Here is a 21551-nt window from a genome sequence, read left to right as displayed (position 1 = left end):
GGCAGTTTGGATATCTGTACACCAGGTCTGGTCTTTAATGCAGGTATCTGGTGTGGCAATGGGGGACTCGAGTTCTTCCAAGATGGAGAAGAGTTCCTTCATACTTGAATTGGCATTGGCAATGCGAACATTGTAAGAATTATGTTTCGCTAGACAGATTTTGTTTTTGTAGTGCCGAGAGATATTAGTTAAATTGACTTTATTCTCTTCATAGTTTCCAGTCAGATTCACATTTTCTTTTGATTAGGCGCATTGCCTTAAGTTCTGGCGTGTACCACTTGTTTAAATGTGCCTTGGGTTTGCTTGTTCGCATTTTGAGAGGGGCGACTTTGTCCATAGTGGTGCACATAATGTTGTTGAATTCATTGACCAATGTACTAGGGTCAAGGTTGTCTGGCAGTGCATTTAAGGTGCATTTAAGGTGGAAAGGATCAGGGGAATAATATTATCTACTGTAATATTCTTTTTGTTTCTTGTGGGGCATGGTGGAGCTGTCTGTAGGTCAGGGATGGGTGGTTTGGTAGTAAGTAAATTAAAGGACACCAAGGAGTGGTCTGTCCAGGAGAGGGGCGTAATAGAGGACACTATGGCTGAGCAGTTGGAATCCGCGACCCAGTCAAGTATTCTACCCTTAGCATGTGTGGGGGTGCTAACCTTTTGGGTAAGTCCTATGGTAAGGAGGGTATTGGCAATAGTGGCAGCATGGGTATCTGGTCATTGAAGCCAAGGTTAAAATCCCCTAATATCAGCAATTGGGAAGTAGTTTTGGTATTGTTGGCCAGGAGACTGTGCAGGTCCTCCTCGAAAGTTCCAAGTGGACCCGGTGGTCTATAAATTAGGTGAATTGAGAGAGTTTGGGAGTTGTTTATGGGAATTTTGGCAGTGAGAGTTTCGCAGGATTGCATAGTTGTGGTGGGGACTAGGCGTAATGATAAGTTTATTTTAGATATAATGGTGATTCTGCCTCCACGGGAGCCTTCTCGGTCCTGCCTAGATATGGTGTAACCATCAGGAATGGCCAACATAAGCGAAGGGCCTGCTGCATTGTGTAGCCAAGTCTCAGTTATAGCAATAAAGTCTAGATTGGCTTCTGTGATTAAGTCAGCTAGGTCAATGGCGTGTGCCACTAAGGATCTTACATTAAGGAGTGCTCCCTTTAGGGAGTGTCCTTTAAGGTCGTTTATCGTTGTGGCCGAGTTAGATGAATTGGTCTTTGTCTTAAACATGTTTGTATTCATTGACGGGGGAGATTGAAGGGGTGCAGTGCATGTTCTAATGTGTTGGTCTTTCATTGTGCGTTTTATAGTGGGGAGGGATCTTCTAAGAGGTTCATAGAATTTGTTAAGTCTGGCGCGTAATTTAAGGTTTCTCTCGTGCGTTGGGGTAGGCTGAGAGGTGTAGACTAGTTGGCATGGCATGGCCAGGGGCACGAGGCTGATGTGGCCAGAGTGGTTATGTGACTTGGGTAACGTGAGTAAGGACGCGAGAGCTGGCTTGCAAGGGGGTGCTTCGGTGTGGCTATATCTGGGGGGAAGTGTGCAGTGTGACCATGATCATTAGAAAGTACATGTTGAATGAGCTAGGCATAGTGCGAAGCTATAGCTGTTAGCTGGCACTGTCACTTGGTGTATGTGGACTCGGATAACTAGCCGTCAAGGTACTAGTGTCAGAAGTTGTATCTAGGCTGTGCGGCTAGGTCTGTAGGGTCTAGGCACCATTCACTAGTAGGGCACAAGTAAATGAGGCACGGATGGGCATTGTCTAGAGTGAATAGCGTGGGAGGCGTCTAGGTGTGCCTGTTCCAACAGGGCTAAGATGTAGGGACTGAGGGCACCTAGATAAGGCAAGCAGACAGTGACTATAATGCATAGCGTAAGAGGCTAGGACACCACGCAAATCAGATGTGGTCAATTAGCGACCATAAGGCACAACACGGATCAAGTGTGGTCTATTAGCGACCATGGGGCACAACACAAAACAGATGTGGTCTATTAGCGATCATATGGCACAGCACAAATCAGATGTGGTCTATTAGCGACCATAAGGCGCAGCACAAATCAGAGGTGGTCTATTAGCGACCATAAGGCACAACACAGATCAAGTATGGTCAATTAGCGACCATAAGGCACAACACGGATCAAGTATGGTCTATTAGCGACCATAAGGCACAACACAAATCAGATGTGGTCTATTAGCGACCATAAGGCACAACACGGATCAAGTATGGGAAATTAGTGACCATATGGCACAACACGGATCAAGTGTGGTCTATTAGCGACCATAGGGCATAGGGCACAGCACAAAACAGATGTGATCTATTAGCGATCATATGGCACAACACAAATCAGATGTGGTCCATTAGCGACCATAAGGCGCAGCACAAATCAGATGTGGTCTATTAGCGACCATAAGGCACAACACAAATCAGATGTGGTCTATTAGAGACCATAGGCTATTTTATCATCTTATTCAATGGCACTTGATAATGAGCAATGCGTATACGTTTCGAGGCGATTCTCTGATACTCTAGTAAAACGTGGTTGTGCCGGTCGGTGTGAACTTTCACAGGCGATAGTGACAGTATGCCTAGCGGCTTAGTTGCGGTGTATAGAACCGGTGAGGGGTTCGAGATGGTTAATATATCAGGCGATGATGGAAAGTATTAGGAGATGCAGGCTCTGGGGAATCAGGAGCCTCAAAAGTGTCGAAAGAGTGAGGAGTTTGTGTCACCACTCGAAACTGATGACTGATTGTTGAGGTAGAGGTAATGTACTTACATAACCTCGAGAACGCAGTTTTGCAGGGGGTCTGTGCGATGTAGCATGCAGTTGCAGATAGGCTCTTTGAAGAAAGTGATCGGCTGCCGCCTCCAAATTTTAGGGCGGGGCTATGAATGACCAGATTATTGCATGCTCCGATGCTCCCATGGCGAACAGGGCAAACAGGGATGGCCTTTGTCTGGCCTTCATCGCCGGCTTTCCACCTGCCAGCGGATGTTGATTGTAAAAGGGAGAGACTACGAGGCGTTGCTAAGCAATGTATTCAAGCCTCGTTTTGAAGCCGTGCAGCGCCCGGCATTTTGTTTTCAGTAATCAGCTGTTCTCGATTGCAGGGACAGCTTCTGAAGTTCAGGGCCAGAAGTAGTAAATAAAATGCCCCGATTTTGGTTTCTGGTGCACGATAGGCAAAGGGGCCTTACCCTGCCTTGTGGAAGCTGCTGATTGTAGGCCTCGATCTGGTGTGGTCGCTTCTCGTGGGTCCTCAGTGTTTACAGGTGAGGGGTCAGGGCTCGTGCCCTCTCCCCTGCCTGGATGAAAGTGAGGGTGCAGGGCAAACAGGGATGGCCTTTGTCTGGCCAATAGTGTGTTCCGTGTGATCAAAGCTGAAGCTGAGCCAGTGGATTGCTGTCCGGAGTCTCTTTTTTTCTTTGTACTGCCAGAAGGCAGATCTTAAAAACCCTGTTGTAGGGTTAGATCATGGCCTCTATCCATGGAATCAAGGATCCTAGATAGTACAGGGAAAGAAAAAGCATCAATGATAGGCACATCCTGACCACCCTGAGGAGCTTGGACAAGACACAGGGGCGAGGTTCACTCTTTGTGTTGATGTGTTGGAGCATCATGGGACATAGGAGACGAACATGGTGAAGAGTTTGGAGCTGGCTGGTCAAAAAACCTTTGCTTCTCTGTATGATTTGAAGAGCTTTGGAAGTCCAAAACAGAGTCAACATCCTGGATAAAAGGAACTGTCATAAAGCTCCAGGTAGATCTGTAAAGCTGGACCTCCTCCAATTGTATATCGGGACAGCTAGGTTTTATAACCATGCTGGGAATGCCTGATTCTATCCGTGATAAATATGGTGGAGGGTTTGTTCAGAAAGATGTAACCTCCGCTGTCTGTCAAACATCCTTTGTCGTCGATCGTGGGTTTGGGGATAAATTAGGTGCATTGTATGGTAAAACAGCCTATGACACCAGTGGGGGTTCAATCAATGTCATCAGATGGTGGTAACTGTCCCCCCGCAGTGAGTAATTGTGAGGGCCTGTCTTTAAGCGTTAATTCTTCTGAGGTTTTTGCTGGCACTGAACTGGCTAAAAAGAAAAAAAGTCCCAAAATGCTAAAAAAGCGAATATATTGCCTTCTTGGAAACAAAAAAAGTCTTTTAAATGTTAAGGCTTGTTTAAAGCGCAGATAGAAGTCTTTTCTGAAGATTATGATGCTTCGGGTTTGTTAGTTGTTCAGAAAACTGTCCCAGTTACTACTCATAAACCGAAACTGGTAGTCAACCGTAAGAATGGCAAGGGTATTAAGCAAAACTCTCGTATTTGCTCAGTAAATAAGATCAAATCACTAATCACCACATATTTAAAAGCTAAACCTTTAAAGTCACTACTGCTGATTCCTTGGACCTAACCTCGATTTCTACCTAACCAGCTGGGCTTGAGGATGATGAGTGTGATCCTTCCCACCTTGCAAAACCTGACCCCTTGGTTGCGACGCCAGCTGTTGGTGAGGGACTTGAGAGAGGGTAGGTAATTCCTCTACTTCAGCGCCTTCCTCAGCTTTGGTGGCCTTACAACCAATAGCCGCCATTTTTATTCAATCTAACTTAAAATCCCCAGTGGCTGTGCAGGAATCCTCACACTTTTGTACTTTAGAAGATAGGAGGCGGCATGTACTTCAGCCTCCGCATTATAGCTGCCTGGTATCTAATCAACATTGTGCCCCCCAACGCCTGAACAAGGCCCTACATTTAAATTGCCTTGGAAGGAAGAGGCTAAGGTGCCTAATCAAATGAGTTTGGAGCGCACACAGGGGATGATTTATTTTAATTGTGCCTGAAGCACACTTTTAAGGTTAAGGAACTCTATCCTCTCAATCGCGATATATCTTAGCTTTGTTTAGAGAAATCCCTACTCTACATTCATTAATATCCAAAGATATTGCCAGAATTGTCTTCCTTGGTTTAAGACAGATGCACATGGTAAAGGTAGGCTTCTATTCCCTGTTAATTAAAAACCTAGTGGTGGCAGACTAATCAAATTTGTTAAACTTGGCTGTCAGTTGACTGAACACTGGGTGGATACATCATCGCTCATGCTGCAGGTAGAGGTGGTGGGTCCGACTGTAATCCCAGTGAACCCCTGATTATTAATGTAAAATTGGATACATCAAGCACAGAGGGTACAGGTTGTCCCTGCTCAGAGAAGCGCTTCTTGACATATGATTGGTCTCACCTCATAAATTCTCTTCATGAACATTCCATCAGGTTCCTCTCATGGAACACATGCAGGTTCAACCACCTCTGTGGCAATGATGCCACCTGGAAATCAGCAGACTTGATCTGCCTACAGGAAACCTTAATGTTAGATACTCCTTTTGTAGACAGTTTTCAATTATGTACGAGCCCGTAAGGAAAGACCCAAGAGGAAGGCCCATCAGGGGTTGTATTAGTGGCTGATGGGTGTTTCCTAGGTCTAAGATTAAAAATGTGTTCCTGAGCCATTCTGACATCTTGGGTATTAAAATTACATTGTGGGATTTGGGTGAACGCTCCTGGAGGTATCTAATAGTGCTGAATGTTTATTTCAATACTGCAGTGACATCCTAAGTATACCTTATTACTTGTTATTCCCAATGTTATAGATTTGCATCGCATATTTAAGAATTTGTGCATTATTTTTTGGAGATTTCAATTCAGAGTGTTTAGATGGTCATTGGTTTATTCTCTAGCTTTGATTTCCATGAGGTTGCAGATAATTCGTGAAGTGACCACTCCCAGTTGATTTTTTGTCTAATATGATTTGATATGATAAGTTATTTGTAGGTTATTTGTAACGTGCGTAATACCCAGAGGTTTCTAAGCACGGACCCAGGGATCAAACCTGTGTTGCTCATGTCGTCTTGTTTCCATGGTGAGCACGTTGCCTCTAAGCTATCCTCCCGAGACAAGATAAGAGAGGCCTGTATCTCTGGCCCAGTGGCACATGTACCAACCCAATTGAAGTTAGACCTAAAGACAATACTATTCTGCGGCGCCTGAATATAGGTACGAGTTTCAATGCCAAGCTCTACCAGAATTTATTAGAAGGTGCTTTTTTCTAATGTCTCTCCGGTCCTTTGGAACTCATATTCAGGTTCTACTCTGAGGAATAACCTCTTTGAAAATCTTAAGTGGATCCTCAAGATGTTTGGCCCTTCAACATAAATATGACACAATGGTGAGTGGGAAAAAGAAAAAACTAAGAGGTGACATTAGGAAAGCAAGGATATTGGGTGGCATAGCAAACGTAACCATAAGGCAACTAAAAGAAGTTTATAGGAACTGGTTGAGGGGCTATAGACATGCATTGTTCCAAAAAGATGCAGAATGCACGTTGTCTGCACTCACTAGTAGAGATTCTGCACATTTCTGGAAATTAATAAGAGGGGGTCATGTCCAAACTTCTCTGCAGTTATAGCCCATACCGGGCTGGCTTTGGGAGTCGTACTTTAGAAATCTGTATGCTGTTCAGCCCTTGGCAGTTAATAGTTCTGTGGAGGGCAGATATACGCCTAAGGTGACACAATCTTGGGAGATGTTGGAAATAGATACTGAGGGTATCCTGGGAGCCATTAAAAGGGCAAAGTCTTCTAACGCACCGGGGCCGGATGGCCTTTCAAATGTAACTTTAAAATCTGCTCCACAATTGTGGTCAGCGGTTCTCTTATTGCTATTTCAGAAAATCTTCGTTACTCATCAGTTTCTCCAGACATGGAAGGAGGCGATAGTTGCTGTGATCTTCAAGAACAGAGATAGCTCGGAACTTGCAAATTACTGCCCAATCTCCCTTCTTGTTGCCTCCTACAAGATCTTCTCTTGCTTTATTTTGCGGTCCTTTGAACGTTGGGCTGAGGACTCTGGCACATTTGACCAAGACCAGTCAGGTTTCCGTAAGGGCACAGGCACTTCCTTGAATTGCTTGTTGATAAAGCTTTTGTCAAATCAGGCTGTGAAGACCAAATGCAGCTTGTACCTGGCCTTCCTGGACATCTCAAAGTCTTTCGACTGTGTAGATCACTCAAGGTTATGGGAGATGTTGAGTGAGTGGGGTTGTACAGAACCTTTGGTTAATATTTTCGAACATACATTCAGATATTAGACTTAAAGTTAGGCTGGATCAAAGGGGGGTCTTTCTCGGGTTGGATCTATGCCAAGCAAGCTTTATGACAGAGGTGGTGTTGGCCCCGTTTCTATTTAAACTTTATATTCTCGGCATAGGGGCAGCTCTAGCTGGTATTGTGGTCAATCCCCTAGACTGGGCTCCTTGAAGTTGCATTACCTTGTATATGCAGGCGAAATCGTCCTTATGGATTATTCTGCAATGGGCTTCCAGAGATCGTTAAACACTGTGGCTGATTAATTTGGAGATTTGTGCTTGGACATAAATGTGCCCAAGTCAAAGATTCTCGTCATTAATAGATATAGGATTCTCTCAGGTAGGCCTAGTTTTGCATGGTACATATATAAAACCAGAATGGATGAGGTTTCTGAATTTATATATATCGGTGTTCTGCTAAAAGCAAAAATGTCATTAGGACTGGCGAGCCAGCCTCTTAAGCTTGAAGCAATAGCGGCAGTCACCCAATTACGGGTACTGGACAGGAAATATAGGCTATTTCCCTTCTCCCGGTTGTGAAAATGTGCAACCAAATTCTGTCCCAAAATTAATCTATGGGGCGGAGGGACGAGAAGAGGGTCTGTCCTGGTCTAAGCTTGAGTCGTTCATCTGGAAGCAAGTGTTGGCACTTCCCATGGGCACTCGAATTACAGCCCTACGACACATGTTGGGACTTGTAACGCTGGAGGTAATTGTTACTTAGCGTAGAGATTTACTAGTGAGAAGTATCTTCTTCCCTCCTTTTCTTTCCCTATTCAAGCAACTGAAAGTTATTTTTAAACAGGGTGATTGTGCTCCTTTGAATGCTCAGATGTAAAGTGTATTATCTACCCTCGAGGAAAATTGTATATTGTTGGAATATCTAGAGTATACCTCATGCAGGGTTAAAAAGAAATTATATGAAAATGCTTGGATCGCAAATAGACGAAGCCTTGAGTCTTATAAAATCTTTGAGCACTTCTCCTTGGATATTAAATCATATAATCACATGCAGAAATGTATGAGAAGACACCCATTTAAACAATCAAGGGAATTCTGTTTATATGTAAAGTTAAATCTGTTGCTAACTAGGGCGTGTAGTCTCTGTATTAAATCCAAAGAAACTATAAAACATATAGGGCCTCATCAGGAGTTGGGCGGTAACCTGAATGGGATACCGCCCAACTTTATTTGCGTTACCGCCCATCCGCCGGATTACGGGTTGGGTGGTAAACATTATTCCCCAGGAATTTTCGGCACAATTACCACCAGCGGTATTACCATGCGGTAAATGTGCCAAAAATCTGCATTTTTCCGACGTGGTTACCACCAGCTCTGGGCTGGGGTAAAAACGCCATACCCATGATTAGGCAGACCCTTAAATGCAGCGGTAACCCTGTTACCACTGCTTTTAAGGGCTACTGCCAAACTCGTGATGAGGCCAATAATCATTGAATGCCCAGCACCTCGAAAACAGCAGAGTGAAATGTTTGATCTATATTTTAACCCAACCCTTATTTACGTGGGAAATGTTGTGGTGGAATTTCCTCTTAGAACCCACTGATCAATTGGTTATAACTTTGATGAATTTTGTAAACATATAGTAATAGATGCACTGAGCTTATTTGAATGTAGTATAATTTCAAGGAGTCTTTTTATGTGATTTATTGTTAATGTGTTTTACTCTTTTAAATATATATCTATAAATCAATTGTGTTTTGTTTTTCTGCTGTGTGTGTGTAAAGTTTCACTTGTTGAAGCTCGGTCAAACAATAAGAATTGAAATACCCAAAATGTGCCAGGTGCACACTCCCCTCATCCTGCGTACAGCATGGCCTTGGAAGGGATGACATAATATACCATAATAATGCCCTAGAAACGCCATTCAATGACAGTTAATATTTCATCTAAGCACCAAAAGTCCATACAAATGGCAAAATATGTGCTATAGCAAAATCCAGTAATAAAAAGGACATACGTCACCATCATGGGTACAGCCAAGATATAAGAACACCAAGGTACATTGCTTTGCCCCATGATGTAACTGACACCGGAAGCAAAACTAAAGCAAGCACACGCTGTGACCTGCACGTTGCCATGTGCCCCAGTAAGTCATTTCTGTGTTTATTTCCTGTCATAAAATCAAACATTGGAAACGTGTTTTACACCTAACAGCTCATTCTTAACAGTGAGCATTATAAGGGAAGAATATAATTGCTAGCAATGTATGGAGTGTTTCATTTCAATGTTTGCATTAAGGGGGATTCAGCCTGCCAAAGAGAGCTTGTTTAGAGTTTTTGTTTAAAGGATTTTCATTTACTATGAGGGTGCATGCTGTGAGAAAGCCATGCGGTCACAGCCGCTCCTTTGTGCCTGTAAAATAGTGTTGTCTAAGGCATTGTTTTGGCATTTTGTTTGGCTTTATTTCTGTGGTATTTCTATTCTCTCAACCAAAATCACCCGAGTCCCTCCTTGCCAGTGACAACTGGATAAATGGATCCTGCGAAGGAGTTGCCGCTTTGTCTACACAATGCTTATCTTTGTGTCACATAGTAGTGGAAGTTCAAGATCAGGTAAATGTATTTTTTGAAGTGTCTTTTACAGCCTCTACAGATATGCCTAAAGGGCTTCTTGGATATGTATATGTGTGCAACAGGAACAGTGTTTTGCCAAATTGGCAAATACGAAAAGAACGATTATTCTGTGGGATCATTTGATGAACTCCAAAGCGTCCGAGACAGAACAGTGCAATATTCAATCAGAAAGGCGTCACCTGGTGGTCAGAAATGTTCTCTGTTAGGCCCAAGGACAGCTGCGTTCACCCTCAATCTAGTTTTTATTAAAGTCATTTACAAGAATTTATTTTCCTTTGCTTTTCTGTTTCTTCACTTCTTTACTTTTCTTTCAATGCCTTTTTCTTTCTCCCTATCAAAAAATGTGGATTGTTCCAATTCTTAGACTTCTTTATTTAAACGGTTGTGAAGGGCAATTCCGCTTGTCATGGGCTTTTAGTGCCATACTGAAATACAAGCAATCTATTTTGTTCAGCTGCTCATGCCACATGCTCTAAAATGACCGTTTTAAATAGCGTTAATTATAATCCATCAGAAGAGCAGCAGGTATGCGTGTAAAATCTTTGAATAACTGCTTTAGTTCAAGAGAACAAGACACGTGTGTATAATCTCTCTTTGTCATTTGAATGTGTGCAGTTATCACAGTGCTGTCATACAAAATGCCTTAAGCCATCCAACGTGTGAATGATGCTGGGGTGCACGTGTTAAAAATGCATGGATATTATAACAGCCATGATGAAAGTGTACCATAAATGTACTGTTTGGCGATTTACTTCGCAGGCTTTGCCACATTAAGGTGTTATTAGTGGCTAGACGGGCAATTTGGTGCAGCCAGTCTAGTCATTTCTTACTATGGTAAACATTTCCACTGGGCATCAATAATAATTTAAGCATGATAAGTGTTATAACCTGTCTAGACTGGAATTTCTTTGCAGCCAGTCTAGCCTTTTCTTCCTGTGTCAAGGCATATTTATCTGGCCATGTATGATAAAGTAAGCATGGTAAGTGTTATTGCATGATTATATTAGCATTTTGATGCAGCCAGTCTAGCTAAGTCTTACTGTGGCATAGCATTCTCTACTTTGCATCATCATGGCTACAGCAAACCTAAGTGTAACGCATGCCTGGCCTACATTGTGCATCCAATTTTGACATCTTTTCTTATTGTGGCATTGCATTTTCAATAGCAAAGTGGTAAGATAGCAAAACGGGCTGAGAACTCGCTGCTGCAATCTGTGTGATCTGCAGGTCTCACGTTTGAAACTCAGCAAAATCAACTCAGCCTTTTGTTCTTCTGTGGTTGATAAATGAGTACCAATTTCGGTTGGGAAGATAATTATATATGCTATGTGAAGCGCTTTGGCGAAAGAGCTACATAAATAACAAATCTGTATAATTAATCAAAGTGTTAATGCTCCTGTGCACTGTTGTTGACTTGCAGGTATTGGATTTTTGGATACAGTATTGGTATTTTATTGTATTGTATTTATTCATTGCATTGGTATTTTATTATTTAAAACATAGTATGTTTATGTACTTCTCTTTTACACCTGCAAGCTGCTTTAGGTGACATCACCACGGTTAAAGAGGAACTGATGTCATCCAGGTCAAAGGTCATCTGACATCACTTCCTTTGGTGTCACCATGTGTGTGATGCCATTTCCTCTAAACCTGCCCTTTTGTTGAAATGATGTTCCTGTCTGTATTGCTCCTTGTGGCCTCTGCAGCCTGGAGGGTGTGGCTGTCCTGTGGCCAGGACACACACCACATGCCCCCTCAGTTATTCCCCCCTTTCACATTTCATTCTTTGCCCTCTCATGTTACCATCGGGAAATCACAGCAAGACAAACCGGATCACTCACATCCACAATTTCGTCATTTACAAATTCAGCAAAGGAATTTCGCAGTGCCATACCTTTGATAAAAACAGGCAAAGGGGCCCTCGTAGTCCTCCCTGCAGCCTTGCCAGTACGCACCACAAAAAATATTGAACACCCGCCCCCTCCGTCAGAAAAAATGCACGCTGCCTGGAACAGAACACATAAAACGCTTCATTCTGATTGGCTACTTTCCAGCCAATCAGAGTGAAGCAAGCATTTTAAATTAGTTTACATGTGTGCTATCGATAACGGTTGCAAAGCAAGGGCGCTGTTATTGAAAGATCCTGTGCAGCTAGAAAAAGAAATGTGCGCGTTTGGTTCAATTCATTCAAATTAAGACAGGAGCCCTGGCCAAGATGTTCCATAAAATGGTACTTTCTGATGAAAGGATAGTTTTAAGGTGAGAGGTAAAATTAAATACCAAGGCACCAAAAAACCTACTTCTCTATTGGTGCTAGCGCAATAATCAATTAGTACATCTTTTCATGGGTTATTAATACAATTGTATTCAAATTTCTATTCTGTTGATTTCAACTTGTTTTCTCTAGCACCAATGCTATAACTAGGGACAGTCCTCCAACAGCAGTACATACACAGAATAACACATCCATAAAATGATGATACATAACAAAACAATTACTACATAGTTACAACCAAATATACTGTGTCAACATCATCCTTGTTAAATTGCATTGTGCTTGTAAACATCTGGTATCATAACACTTCACCTAACATGCAACTGTGCCAACTCTAGTTCATTAAAACCTCATATGTTCACAATATGTGAACCTATCTAGAGAATCTTACAATATTCTCCTATTCTAGACCCTAAACAGAGAATCATTCAATCACTGATTGAATCATGGAACTTCTTCATGGGCTAATACTGCACTTCCGTTGCATAGGGAAGACCCACTAGCTAGGTTGTTTAGTGCTTGAAAATTACCGCGAGATATCCTCTCCCATTATAATATACTGCACTGCACCATCAAGGGCGCCACATCTTCACCCCTACCATCCAAGTACTCTTAGCATAAATGCCAACAATACTAGCTCAACCAAAGCCGTGTTATTCGACAGGTAATTCAAGTTAAACAATATCCACCACCTGATTGTAGCAACTTTGTTCCTTTGAAACTATCAGCTGTAAACACAACAATACAATACAATGTAAGTATCTTTCTCTTTTCTATAAGTAATGCTTAACAAAGCAATCATGATGTCAATCAACAGACTTATTCAGCTGTTTTCAAGCTTCTGTACAGTAAACACTCTTTCTCTCAACACGGCCCAGGACCCTCAATTTACCACCTCAACCATAAATAGATACCATGAATGGACTACTCTGTATCATAAGCCTACTCTTAACTGCTCTTCATTTGAACTTTAGCATTGCATTTAGCTTTCTCACTTCTAAATATCTAAAGGATACGTACTTAATTTGTGGGTACTGTCCGACATTTGATATTCCTCTCTCTATTATGTTAGAAGGTTGGTGGACCTCAAGTACTGGGGTGCTAGCTTAGTACAGTCCCTCTCCTGTCTTCCCAAGCGTTAGTGCTGTGCTTCTGGTGCCGCTCCATATACACAGGTACTTTTCTCTAGTAAACCTAATGATTCTCTGTGTACTGTAGATGTTGTCTCCAACGAACCGAGGAGCTAAACTACCGTAAATGCATGCTCAAACGCTGTTTATGCAATACTCTTCAGGCAGTAATGCATGCTCAAATAAAAATGGAAAAGTTCAACAAGATGTTGAAAAAGTATTGTGAGGCAGAAATTAAATCATATGTCTGAACACCACTATAAAGGTATTAGAACTTGACCTCTAGCAGAGGACCGTCTCATGCCTTAATCTTGTGCCACCCGATACACTTGTTAAGACCTCTCTGATCACGCCATGTGAGGAAGCTCAATTCCTGTTCCTTTCTTAATACCCGTTATTTGTATGCTGTCCTGGCATTCCTTTTATCCACCTTATACATACAGTCCACTTCAAGGTCGTCACATTTATGTTTCTCTACCTGAAAGTGTTCAACTGGTGGTGCTTCTAAGATCTTGTTCCTTATGCAACTCTTATGTTCTGTAATTCTTGTCTTGATCTTTCTTTCTGTTTTCCCCCCGATATAAAATAATGAAATAATGCACATGGGCACCAAACCGCATAGAACACCACCTCAGTGTTACAATTGGTCAAGGACCTCAGATGCTATTTAGTTTTTTGACCAATGTTAACTTCCTGAGTCATAGCAGTTTGTTTACCGACGTACAACCACCACATGGCACATGGCCTGTAGGTTTAGAAAGGCCCCACACTTTAGATACATTTCTTTGTCTCTGCATTTCTCATCAATTGGTCTTTTAAATTACTACTTCTTTTAAATGCCATTATTGGAGGTTCCAAAGGGCAGTTATCACCTCGCAGGATCTTCACATTAGTTTTTAGTTATAGCATTTGAAAGGTCAGTAAATGTAGTCACAAACACCAATTTGCCTGACCAATTTTTCTCTTTAACAGCATACTCGATAATACGTATACATGTGCCGAGGTTCAAACTTAAAGGGGCAATCTTTCTAAAATGTTAGACTTCTTTATTTAAACGGTTGTGAAGGGCAATTCCGCTTGTCATGGGCTTTTAGTGCTATACTGAAATACAAGCAACCTATTTTGTTCATTTACTCATGCCACATGGTCTAAAATGACTTCTCTGAATAGCAATATTTATAATCCATCACTAGAGCAGCAGATATGTGTGTAAAATGTTTGACTAACTGCCTTAGAAAAAAAATGAAACTGTGACTCGCAGGCCACCATTTTGTTACGCAGAAGTATGTGAATCTCAAAGAGAACTAGCGAAAATTACATAAATCTTGCATTTATTTTAATGTGTGTAATAATCAAAGTGTTGTCAGACAACTTGTCTTGGGCCATCCAACATGTGAATGAGGCTGGGGTGTGCGTGTTAAATATGCATTGCTATTTTAACAGCCATGATGAAAGTGTACGAGAAATGTACTGTTTGCTGATTTACTTTCCAGACTGTGGCACATTAAGGGCATGATTATGAGCACCTTGTAAAATAAGAAAAGTGTAATTTCGTGACAGATCGCTACTTTTCTTATTTGCTCCACATTATGTGCCTACATTTATATAGTTGCAGAACATGGAGCAAATAAGAAAAATGCTGTTCATCTCGGAATGACACTTTCCCTATTTTACACCCAGCCACCCAGCTCAGAATGCTCCCCCCTGGTCTCCTGTGTGCACCCCCCTGCCTCCCACTGGTGCCCAATTATCCTTCCCATTGGCACCAAAAGCTGCCACCGCCACTGCTCGAGGGTGTGGCTGTGCTGTGCCAGGACGCCCACCACATTCACCCTCGCCTTTTCCCTCCTTTCACATTTCATTCTTTGCCCTCTCATGTTACCATCTGGACAAACCAGACTGCTCACTTCCACAATTTCGTAATTTACAAATTCAGCAAAGGAATTTTGCAGTGCCATACCTTTGACAATCAGGGCAAGGAGCCCTCATAGTCCTCCCTTCTTAAAGCCCTGCCACCACACACTAAAAGAAATAGAAAACTACCCCACCAGAAAAAATGCATGCTGCCAGGCACCGGACAAACAACACACTTAATTCTGATTGGCTACTTTCCAGTCAATCAGAACGAAGCAAGTATTTTAAAGTGCACTCATGCCATTGAGAATGGTTATAAAGCAAGTGTGCAGTGATTGAAATATCCTGTGTGGTTAGAAAAAGAAATGCGTGCGGGCGCCCATCGGTGCAATGTACAGGGAACTTAGGTCGCGGCCTGCGTTTGTTTCAATTAACTTGAATTAAGACAGTAGCCTTGGCCAAGATGTTCCATAAAAATGTACTTTTTCGATGGAGGGATATTGTTAAGGTAAGAGCTAAAATTAAATACCTAACTTTTCCTAATGCCTTAAATATGTATGTATATATTTATATATCTGTGATGTCATCATTGTGGTCATAGTCTGCGCAACAGGGGTGTGAAGTTAAGGTGGCTTTAGCTGAATTTCCTGGGTTTTTTTGCATTCATTTCTCACCTTAACGTCCTTGCAACTAAACTTTTTTCACTTGAATTTCAAGGGTTTTGTTACAAGGTATTGCTCACCTTAATGCCCCTGCAACTAAAGATTTCTCCTTGAATTTCAAGGGTTTTGTTATTCCATACATAATGAAAATTAATAATACAGCTAATTAAAACAATGTATTATGTCTAGAAAGTAAAATAAAAAGCAATTGTGCAATCACATTCCCCCAAACCTGTTTTTACAAAAAATGTGTTTGCATATGTACTTAACTTTTTAAAGTATTTACATGTATATATACTGTTCATGAATAGTTATTGAAGTGTTACAGTAACTGTGTAGAAAGACTACGCTCAAAATATTTTTAAATAAATGTGTACAAGACTACTGCATATATACATGTATATACACATATATATTTTTTTTTAACGATATCACGTGCTGCGGCTCAGTGCCTACACATGACTTTTATGCGTGTTACCGAACGATGCAATCAAATGTTGGGATGTAGTCACACAAATACACCCATGCCGCCTGGCATAAAGTGCACGTGTGAAATGAGCCAATAGGACGTCAAACTCTTTAACACATGTACCAATCTTTGCGCATGTTCCACCATCCAATGAAATCACGTGCTGCGGCTCCAAACCTACAAAGGACTTGTACGTGTCAATGAACGATCCAATCAAAGGTTGGAATGTATTCACACGAATACACCCATGCCACCTGACGTAAACTGCACGTGCAAAATGAGTCAATAGGGCGTCGAACTCCCTTGACGCTTCTACCAATCTTCACGCATCATCCACCAACCAATGTAATCATGCACTGCAGCTCTGCGTCTACATGTGACTTTTATGCGCGTGAACAAGCCAATCAAATGTTGCGATATATTGACACGGCTACACCCACGCCGTTTGACGACATCTGCGCAATACGAGACTGAGAAGTAGAGGGCACACAGAGGTCATATTAATTCATTGTGGAGGCAATGATTTGGGGAATGCACAAGGGGTGTCCCTTACTTTAATGATAAAACAAGACAAGGGAAACTAATAGAACTATTTCCACACACCATCATTATCTTTTCCAATCTCACTCAAAGGCAAAAATGGAGATGAACCACCAGATTTAATGGTAAAATGAAGAAATCCCAGAGAAATGGTGATAAAGCAGTTTCAGCATTCAATTATGGATTTCCACAACCAATTATTGATTTCGAACAACAACATACAGTTCAACATGGCCAATTTCTATAGACATGACAGAGTACACCTAACCGATTAAGGAAATTCAGTGTTCCTTCATAATATCAAAACAGTACTCCTGATGTGCTAACGTTCACTCAGTGTTCCCCAAAACAGTGCTTTTGAGGACTACTAATCATACATGAATACACAAATACAATAAATAATAACAACACATTTTTTTTATTATACCCATGGCTACAGTTCATTGACTTTTACCATAACCGTAGTTACAAAAAGTCAGTTAGAAGGGGGACTGGCTTCAAGTTTTGTACTACAATCCAACTTAAATGATCAATACAGTACAACACTACTCATGTACCTATGTAAAGTAACTGAAAAATAGGAAAGGATAGAAAAATACATAACAATAAACTAGATAAGCAAACATTTCACAGCCACACAATATAATACCATAAGTGAAAATAGACAACCCAAAATACATAGTATAGTGCATCTACAACTAGACTACAATTGCTCCTATTTATATTAATTTTGTTAAACTAGTTTCTTCTATTTTTCTCCAAAGTCTCACATGCTCAAAAGTCTGAAAACACACATCCAAAATAAAAAAAACTCCCTAATACCTACCAGGTCACTGACCATGGCCTTTGCCCATGACCAGTGATTTTTCACCTCTGACGTCCCTATATCTATACAAATAACTTTTCGAAAATAAATGAAACACAGACACCCCCAGAAATATAGTCACAAATACAGAACTACTCTTACCCATGGGTATCTGTAGTCCTTGGTAGCCGCGGATATAGCCACGAATATCAGCAAAATGACAGAAAGAAATACTTTTTTGCCCCCTCAGCCCATCACCAAGTGCCCCCTTCATCTGTGCCAGCTCTCCCCACTCCCCAGAAGGCCTCCTTGCCTCCTCTGCCCTCTCCCTTTCACCCCAAAACACACACTGCTCCTGTGACGCAGTTTGCTTTCAGATGTCAGCTATTTGCGGCTATAACCGAGGCTACAGAGAGCTTTGTGTTGCAAACTCGGTCCCTGGACCCCCTCCAACTCCCAAATTTCACTCAGTGCCCTCTAGCCGTCCCCCACCTCTACCCTGATGGCATTTGTATGTTGTTTTGACCTGCCAATAGCATTTTACTGCATTTAAGTTTCCCATAACCTCATATATATTCGTAAATATCTCTCACATCGAGAGAAAAACAAGATGACGGTTGTTAATTTCTAAAAGCCACTATCCTGCAATGCACCATGGAAGATATCTCTATTTTTGGGGGAAAAGGGGAACCCCCTTCTCCATCAAATATTTAAATAACTACTGCACAGAATAACCCCAAACCATGCATGGTGTGTGAGTCAAGGCTTCGTGCCCAAGTTGTTTTCGACCTTGGTACAATCCATCCAGCGGTTTAGGGTTTGCGCTTTGGCAAAAATTGACATTTTTTGTACATGGGAAAATGAATGGGAAGTAGGCCACACTTTGGGAAATGCGTATTTATTTTACGCTTAATAACTTTTACATTTTTTTCTGAATCTTTATGAAACTTTGCAGTCTGGGGGCGGATAGGCCACAGACTTTTAATCACTTTTGAAATTTTGGCTAAATCCGTTAATCGAATCAAATGTTATTAACAATAGAATTTTGAGGGGTTCCTATGTGTCTCCAACCTTAATGAAAGGGCAGCTATGGCCGCACTATAATGTATATGTTCAGTAAAAACTGCACAGCGTATGACCACAATGATAATATCACAGATGTCATCACTGATGACATCACTGGTGACATCGCTAGATACATAATGCATGACATAAATGATGACATCACTAATGGTGTCAGTAATGACATCATTCATGACATCATTGATCAGATCAATAATTACATCATATCTAACATTACTGTTTATTTTGTTGTTGCTCACTTTTGATACATATTTTAATTTATTACATTTAACAACAATAACAACATGACATGGAACAATACAGTCAATACACAAGTATCATATGATTACGTGTGGAGCATTCCTTTGTAGTACTTGCCAACTTAAAATAAAAATATGCAACTTCATAGAAATGGTTTGAATTTCATTTATTAGTAAGCAATTGCAATACTTAATTACAGTACCTGATCCAGCAAATCTTCTTCAGGTATGTCAAAGAAAATATGATAAGTAGATGTAGTAGTAAAAACATAAATGGAATAGATACAAGTAGAAACATATTTAATGGTAAGTGTTATAAAAATAGTCAATAATTACGCAAAAATGTTCAATTCTCCTTACCGTAATACTGTCACATGAACACATTTTTTCGAGATGTCAATTTGTCTAACAAATTATCTCATATTAAAGAAAGTATGTGCCCATGTCCATTATGATAGTAAAGATCCTACGCATTCAAAGTTGGGCTAATTTCCAAAAATCATCAGTTACTTATATTACATAATTGTATACCGTATGTTACATTTAAAGAAATAAGGGCAGACTCATTTGTACTGTTTAAGTATGAAATATATACATATATGGTACATAAGAAAGCAGAGTTTTCATATTTCAAAGTGTAATGAATCAACCCAGTGATATTAGTTATGCCATGCATGATGTAATCACTGATGCTGCCAGTGATGTCACCTGTGGTGTTATAGTGGCAGTAACAGTAATCAAATTTGGTGGTAATTTTGGCTGGTTTACCACAAAATTTAATTTAAGAATATTAATTTGGGCTTTTATGTCACGTTTCATGCCAGCCTCTTAGCGTCAGACTGGGTATCAAACCGATGCTGCTCAGTGTTGTTTTGTTTCCAAGACAAGCACTTTGCCCCTGAGTTATCCTCGTGGCTCGAGCTACCATCAAACTCGCAATGAGGCCCATGGTCTCAGAGCTTCAGGATGTGACATTTTCATAACCCATTCCTGAAAGCAGAAACAAACCATACGAGTTTTCTAAAATACATGAAAACTGATTTTATTTTAAAAAAACCTTCAGTTATTATCTGGACTCATTGGCCACATTTACTGAATAGTGCCAGATGGGGTTATCCACCCACTCATCCAGCCAGACCCAAAAAGTTCAAGTAACTCTAGTTGTTGTTCTATATTTTATTATTCCCCATTATTAACAACGGACAAGCTACTGAGACATGTTTTCTACTGTGTGGCATGTTACATCTCCCTCCACTAATTGCAGGTTTTCAATTCAATTATATTAATCAAAGATCTCTCCATCCTAGCTGCAAGGAGACATACTGATGATATATAACTCAATTAATAACTAATACAGATATTTGGCCATTGGCTACAGTTACTTGGGATATTATTTTAACAAATTAGAAAATAGTGGTGTCTTGTCAGAAAACATTTCCTAAATATGTTTGTTGAAAATATTTTTCTCCCAGTCAGTCTTCAAGGACTTTCATTAAATATCCAATAGCAGTTGTGTCGCTAAGAGCAAATTGCTATGCCCCAGCCGATTAGTCCAGCGGGAAGCATATTTCTGTTAGACATTAAAAATGGATAAACTTCACAAGAGAATGTAGTAGGTTGAATACACAGAAACTCAATTTCAAAGATCATCTTTATTCTTTACAGATATAGATGACATTCTAAAGTAACAGGCCAGTCCTCAGAACTGGAAGTACCAGACACAAAGCTTATTGGCGCAAGTGACCACAATACCTCAACAAGATTGTCCATCATTACTTGTTTTTCCGACGACTAAGGTCAGCTAAACGTAATACGATCCAACAATGAACATCTTAAACATGAAGGAACATCACTGAGAGAAATGAGCCACAGACTCTGTAATATTCTTATACCTAACATTGAGTTCAGAGCCAGATGCACTTAAGAACACCCCTAAGAAAGAGTTTTTAAAATTGGTATATGACTAATCACTAAATGCCAAGAGGGCTTCATCTGAAGAATAACAGATGAGGGTGTCATACCTTGCATCAGGTCGGACTCTCAGTTCATTCGATCCCTACAGCGCATGCTTCTATACTATATTTAAAGTGATTGCACGATGACGTGCAGCTCATTGCAACACTCACTAAATAAATAAATAAATAAATAAATGCACCTTCAAAGTCTGCAGCTTGGCTTCAAGCTCGCATCTTCTAATTGATGTTCCATTTACAGTCTCCACTCTAAAGAATAACAGAAATTGTCAAGTAATGCAGATAAAAATATCAAACAATTACAATTTATATTCTAACTTACTAGTTTCACTCATGCATAAACATGATTTGCAATGAGTCAGGTATTGTGGCATTTGTTGCTGAGAAATCACAAACATTCAAGCTAATGCAATGTCCTTATTTTGACATGTTTAACCAGGTGTACAAACAATATAACTGCATCTAGGTGTTGCAGAAAAATGCAGAAGGAAAGCAAATTAAAATAAAGTGTTCATGTACCATTGCTAATATTGCTGGTTCTGAAACCTGATTTGCTCTATACTGTAAAACAAGTATATCTTGCTACATAAGACAATATTATTCAATCTTCAAAGTTAACATTTGTTGATAAAATAATGAGCACCTGCAGCCAATCAGATAGCTCAGATCATGGCTGGATCCCACCACACATGCACCCATTTTGCCATCTGCTCCCCTCAATCCCCTGATCCCCAAACAACCTCCTTTAAAATGCTGTCTCCCCGCCTACGCATCTTTAGTTTCTTCTT

The 21551-nt window shown here is 40.7% G+C and overlaps 1 protein-coding gene across 1 annotated transcript in view; it reads right to left on the bottom strand.

Moving 5' to 3' along the window:
- Positions 1-21551, bottom strand: part of CYTIP (cytohesin 1 interacting protein) — a 181678-nt gene that overhangs the window by 20003 nt on the left and 140124 nt on the right. The window contains exon 6 of the mRNA XM_069616405.1: positions 20946-21012. Within this exon, the coding sequence (XP_069472506.1) occupies positions 20946-21012 (67 nt within the window). The remainder of the gene's footprint in view (positions 1-20945; positions 21013-21551) is intronic.

This window comes from Ambystoma mexicanum, chromosome 9 (genome assembly GCF_040938575.1).
Source record: "Ambystoma mexicanum isolate Mex_15411 chromosome 9, UKY_AmexF1_1, whole genome shotgun sequence".
NCBI lineage: Eukaryota > Metazoa > Chordata > Amphibia > Caudata > Ambystomatidae > Ambystoma > Ambystoma mexicanum.
This window is presented reverse-complemented; position numbering and strand designations above follow the sequence as displayed.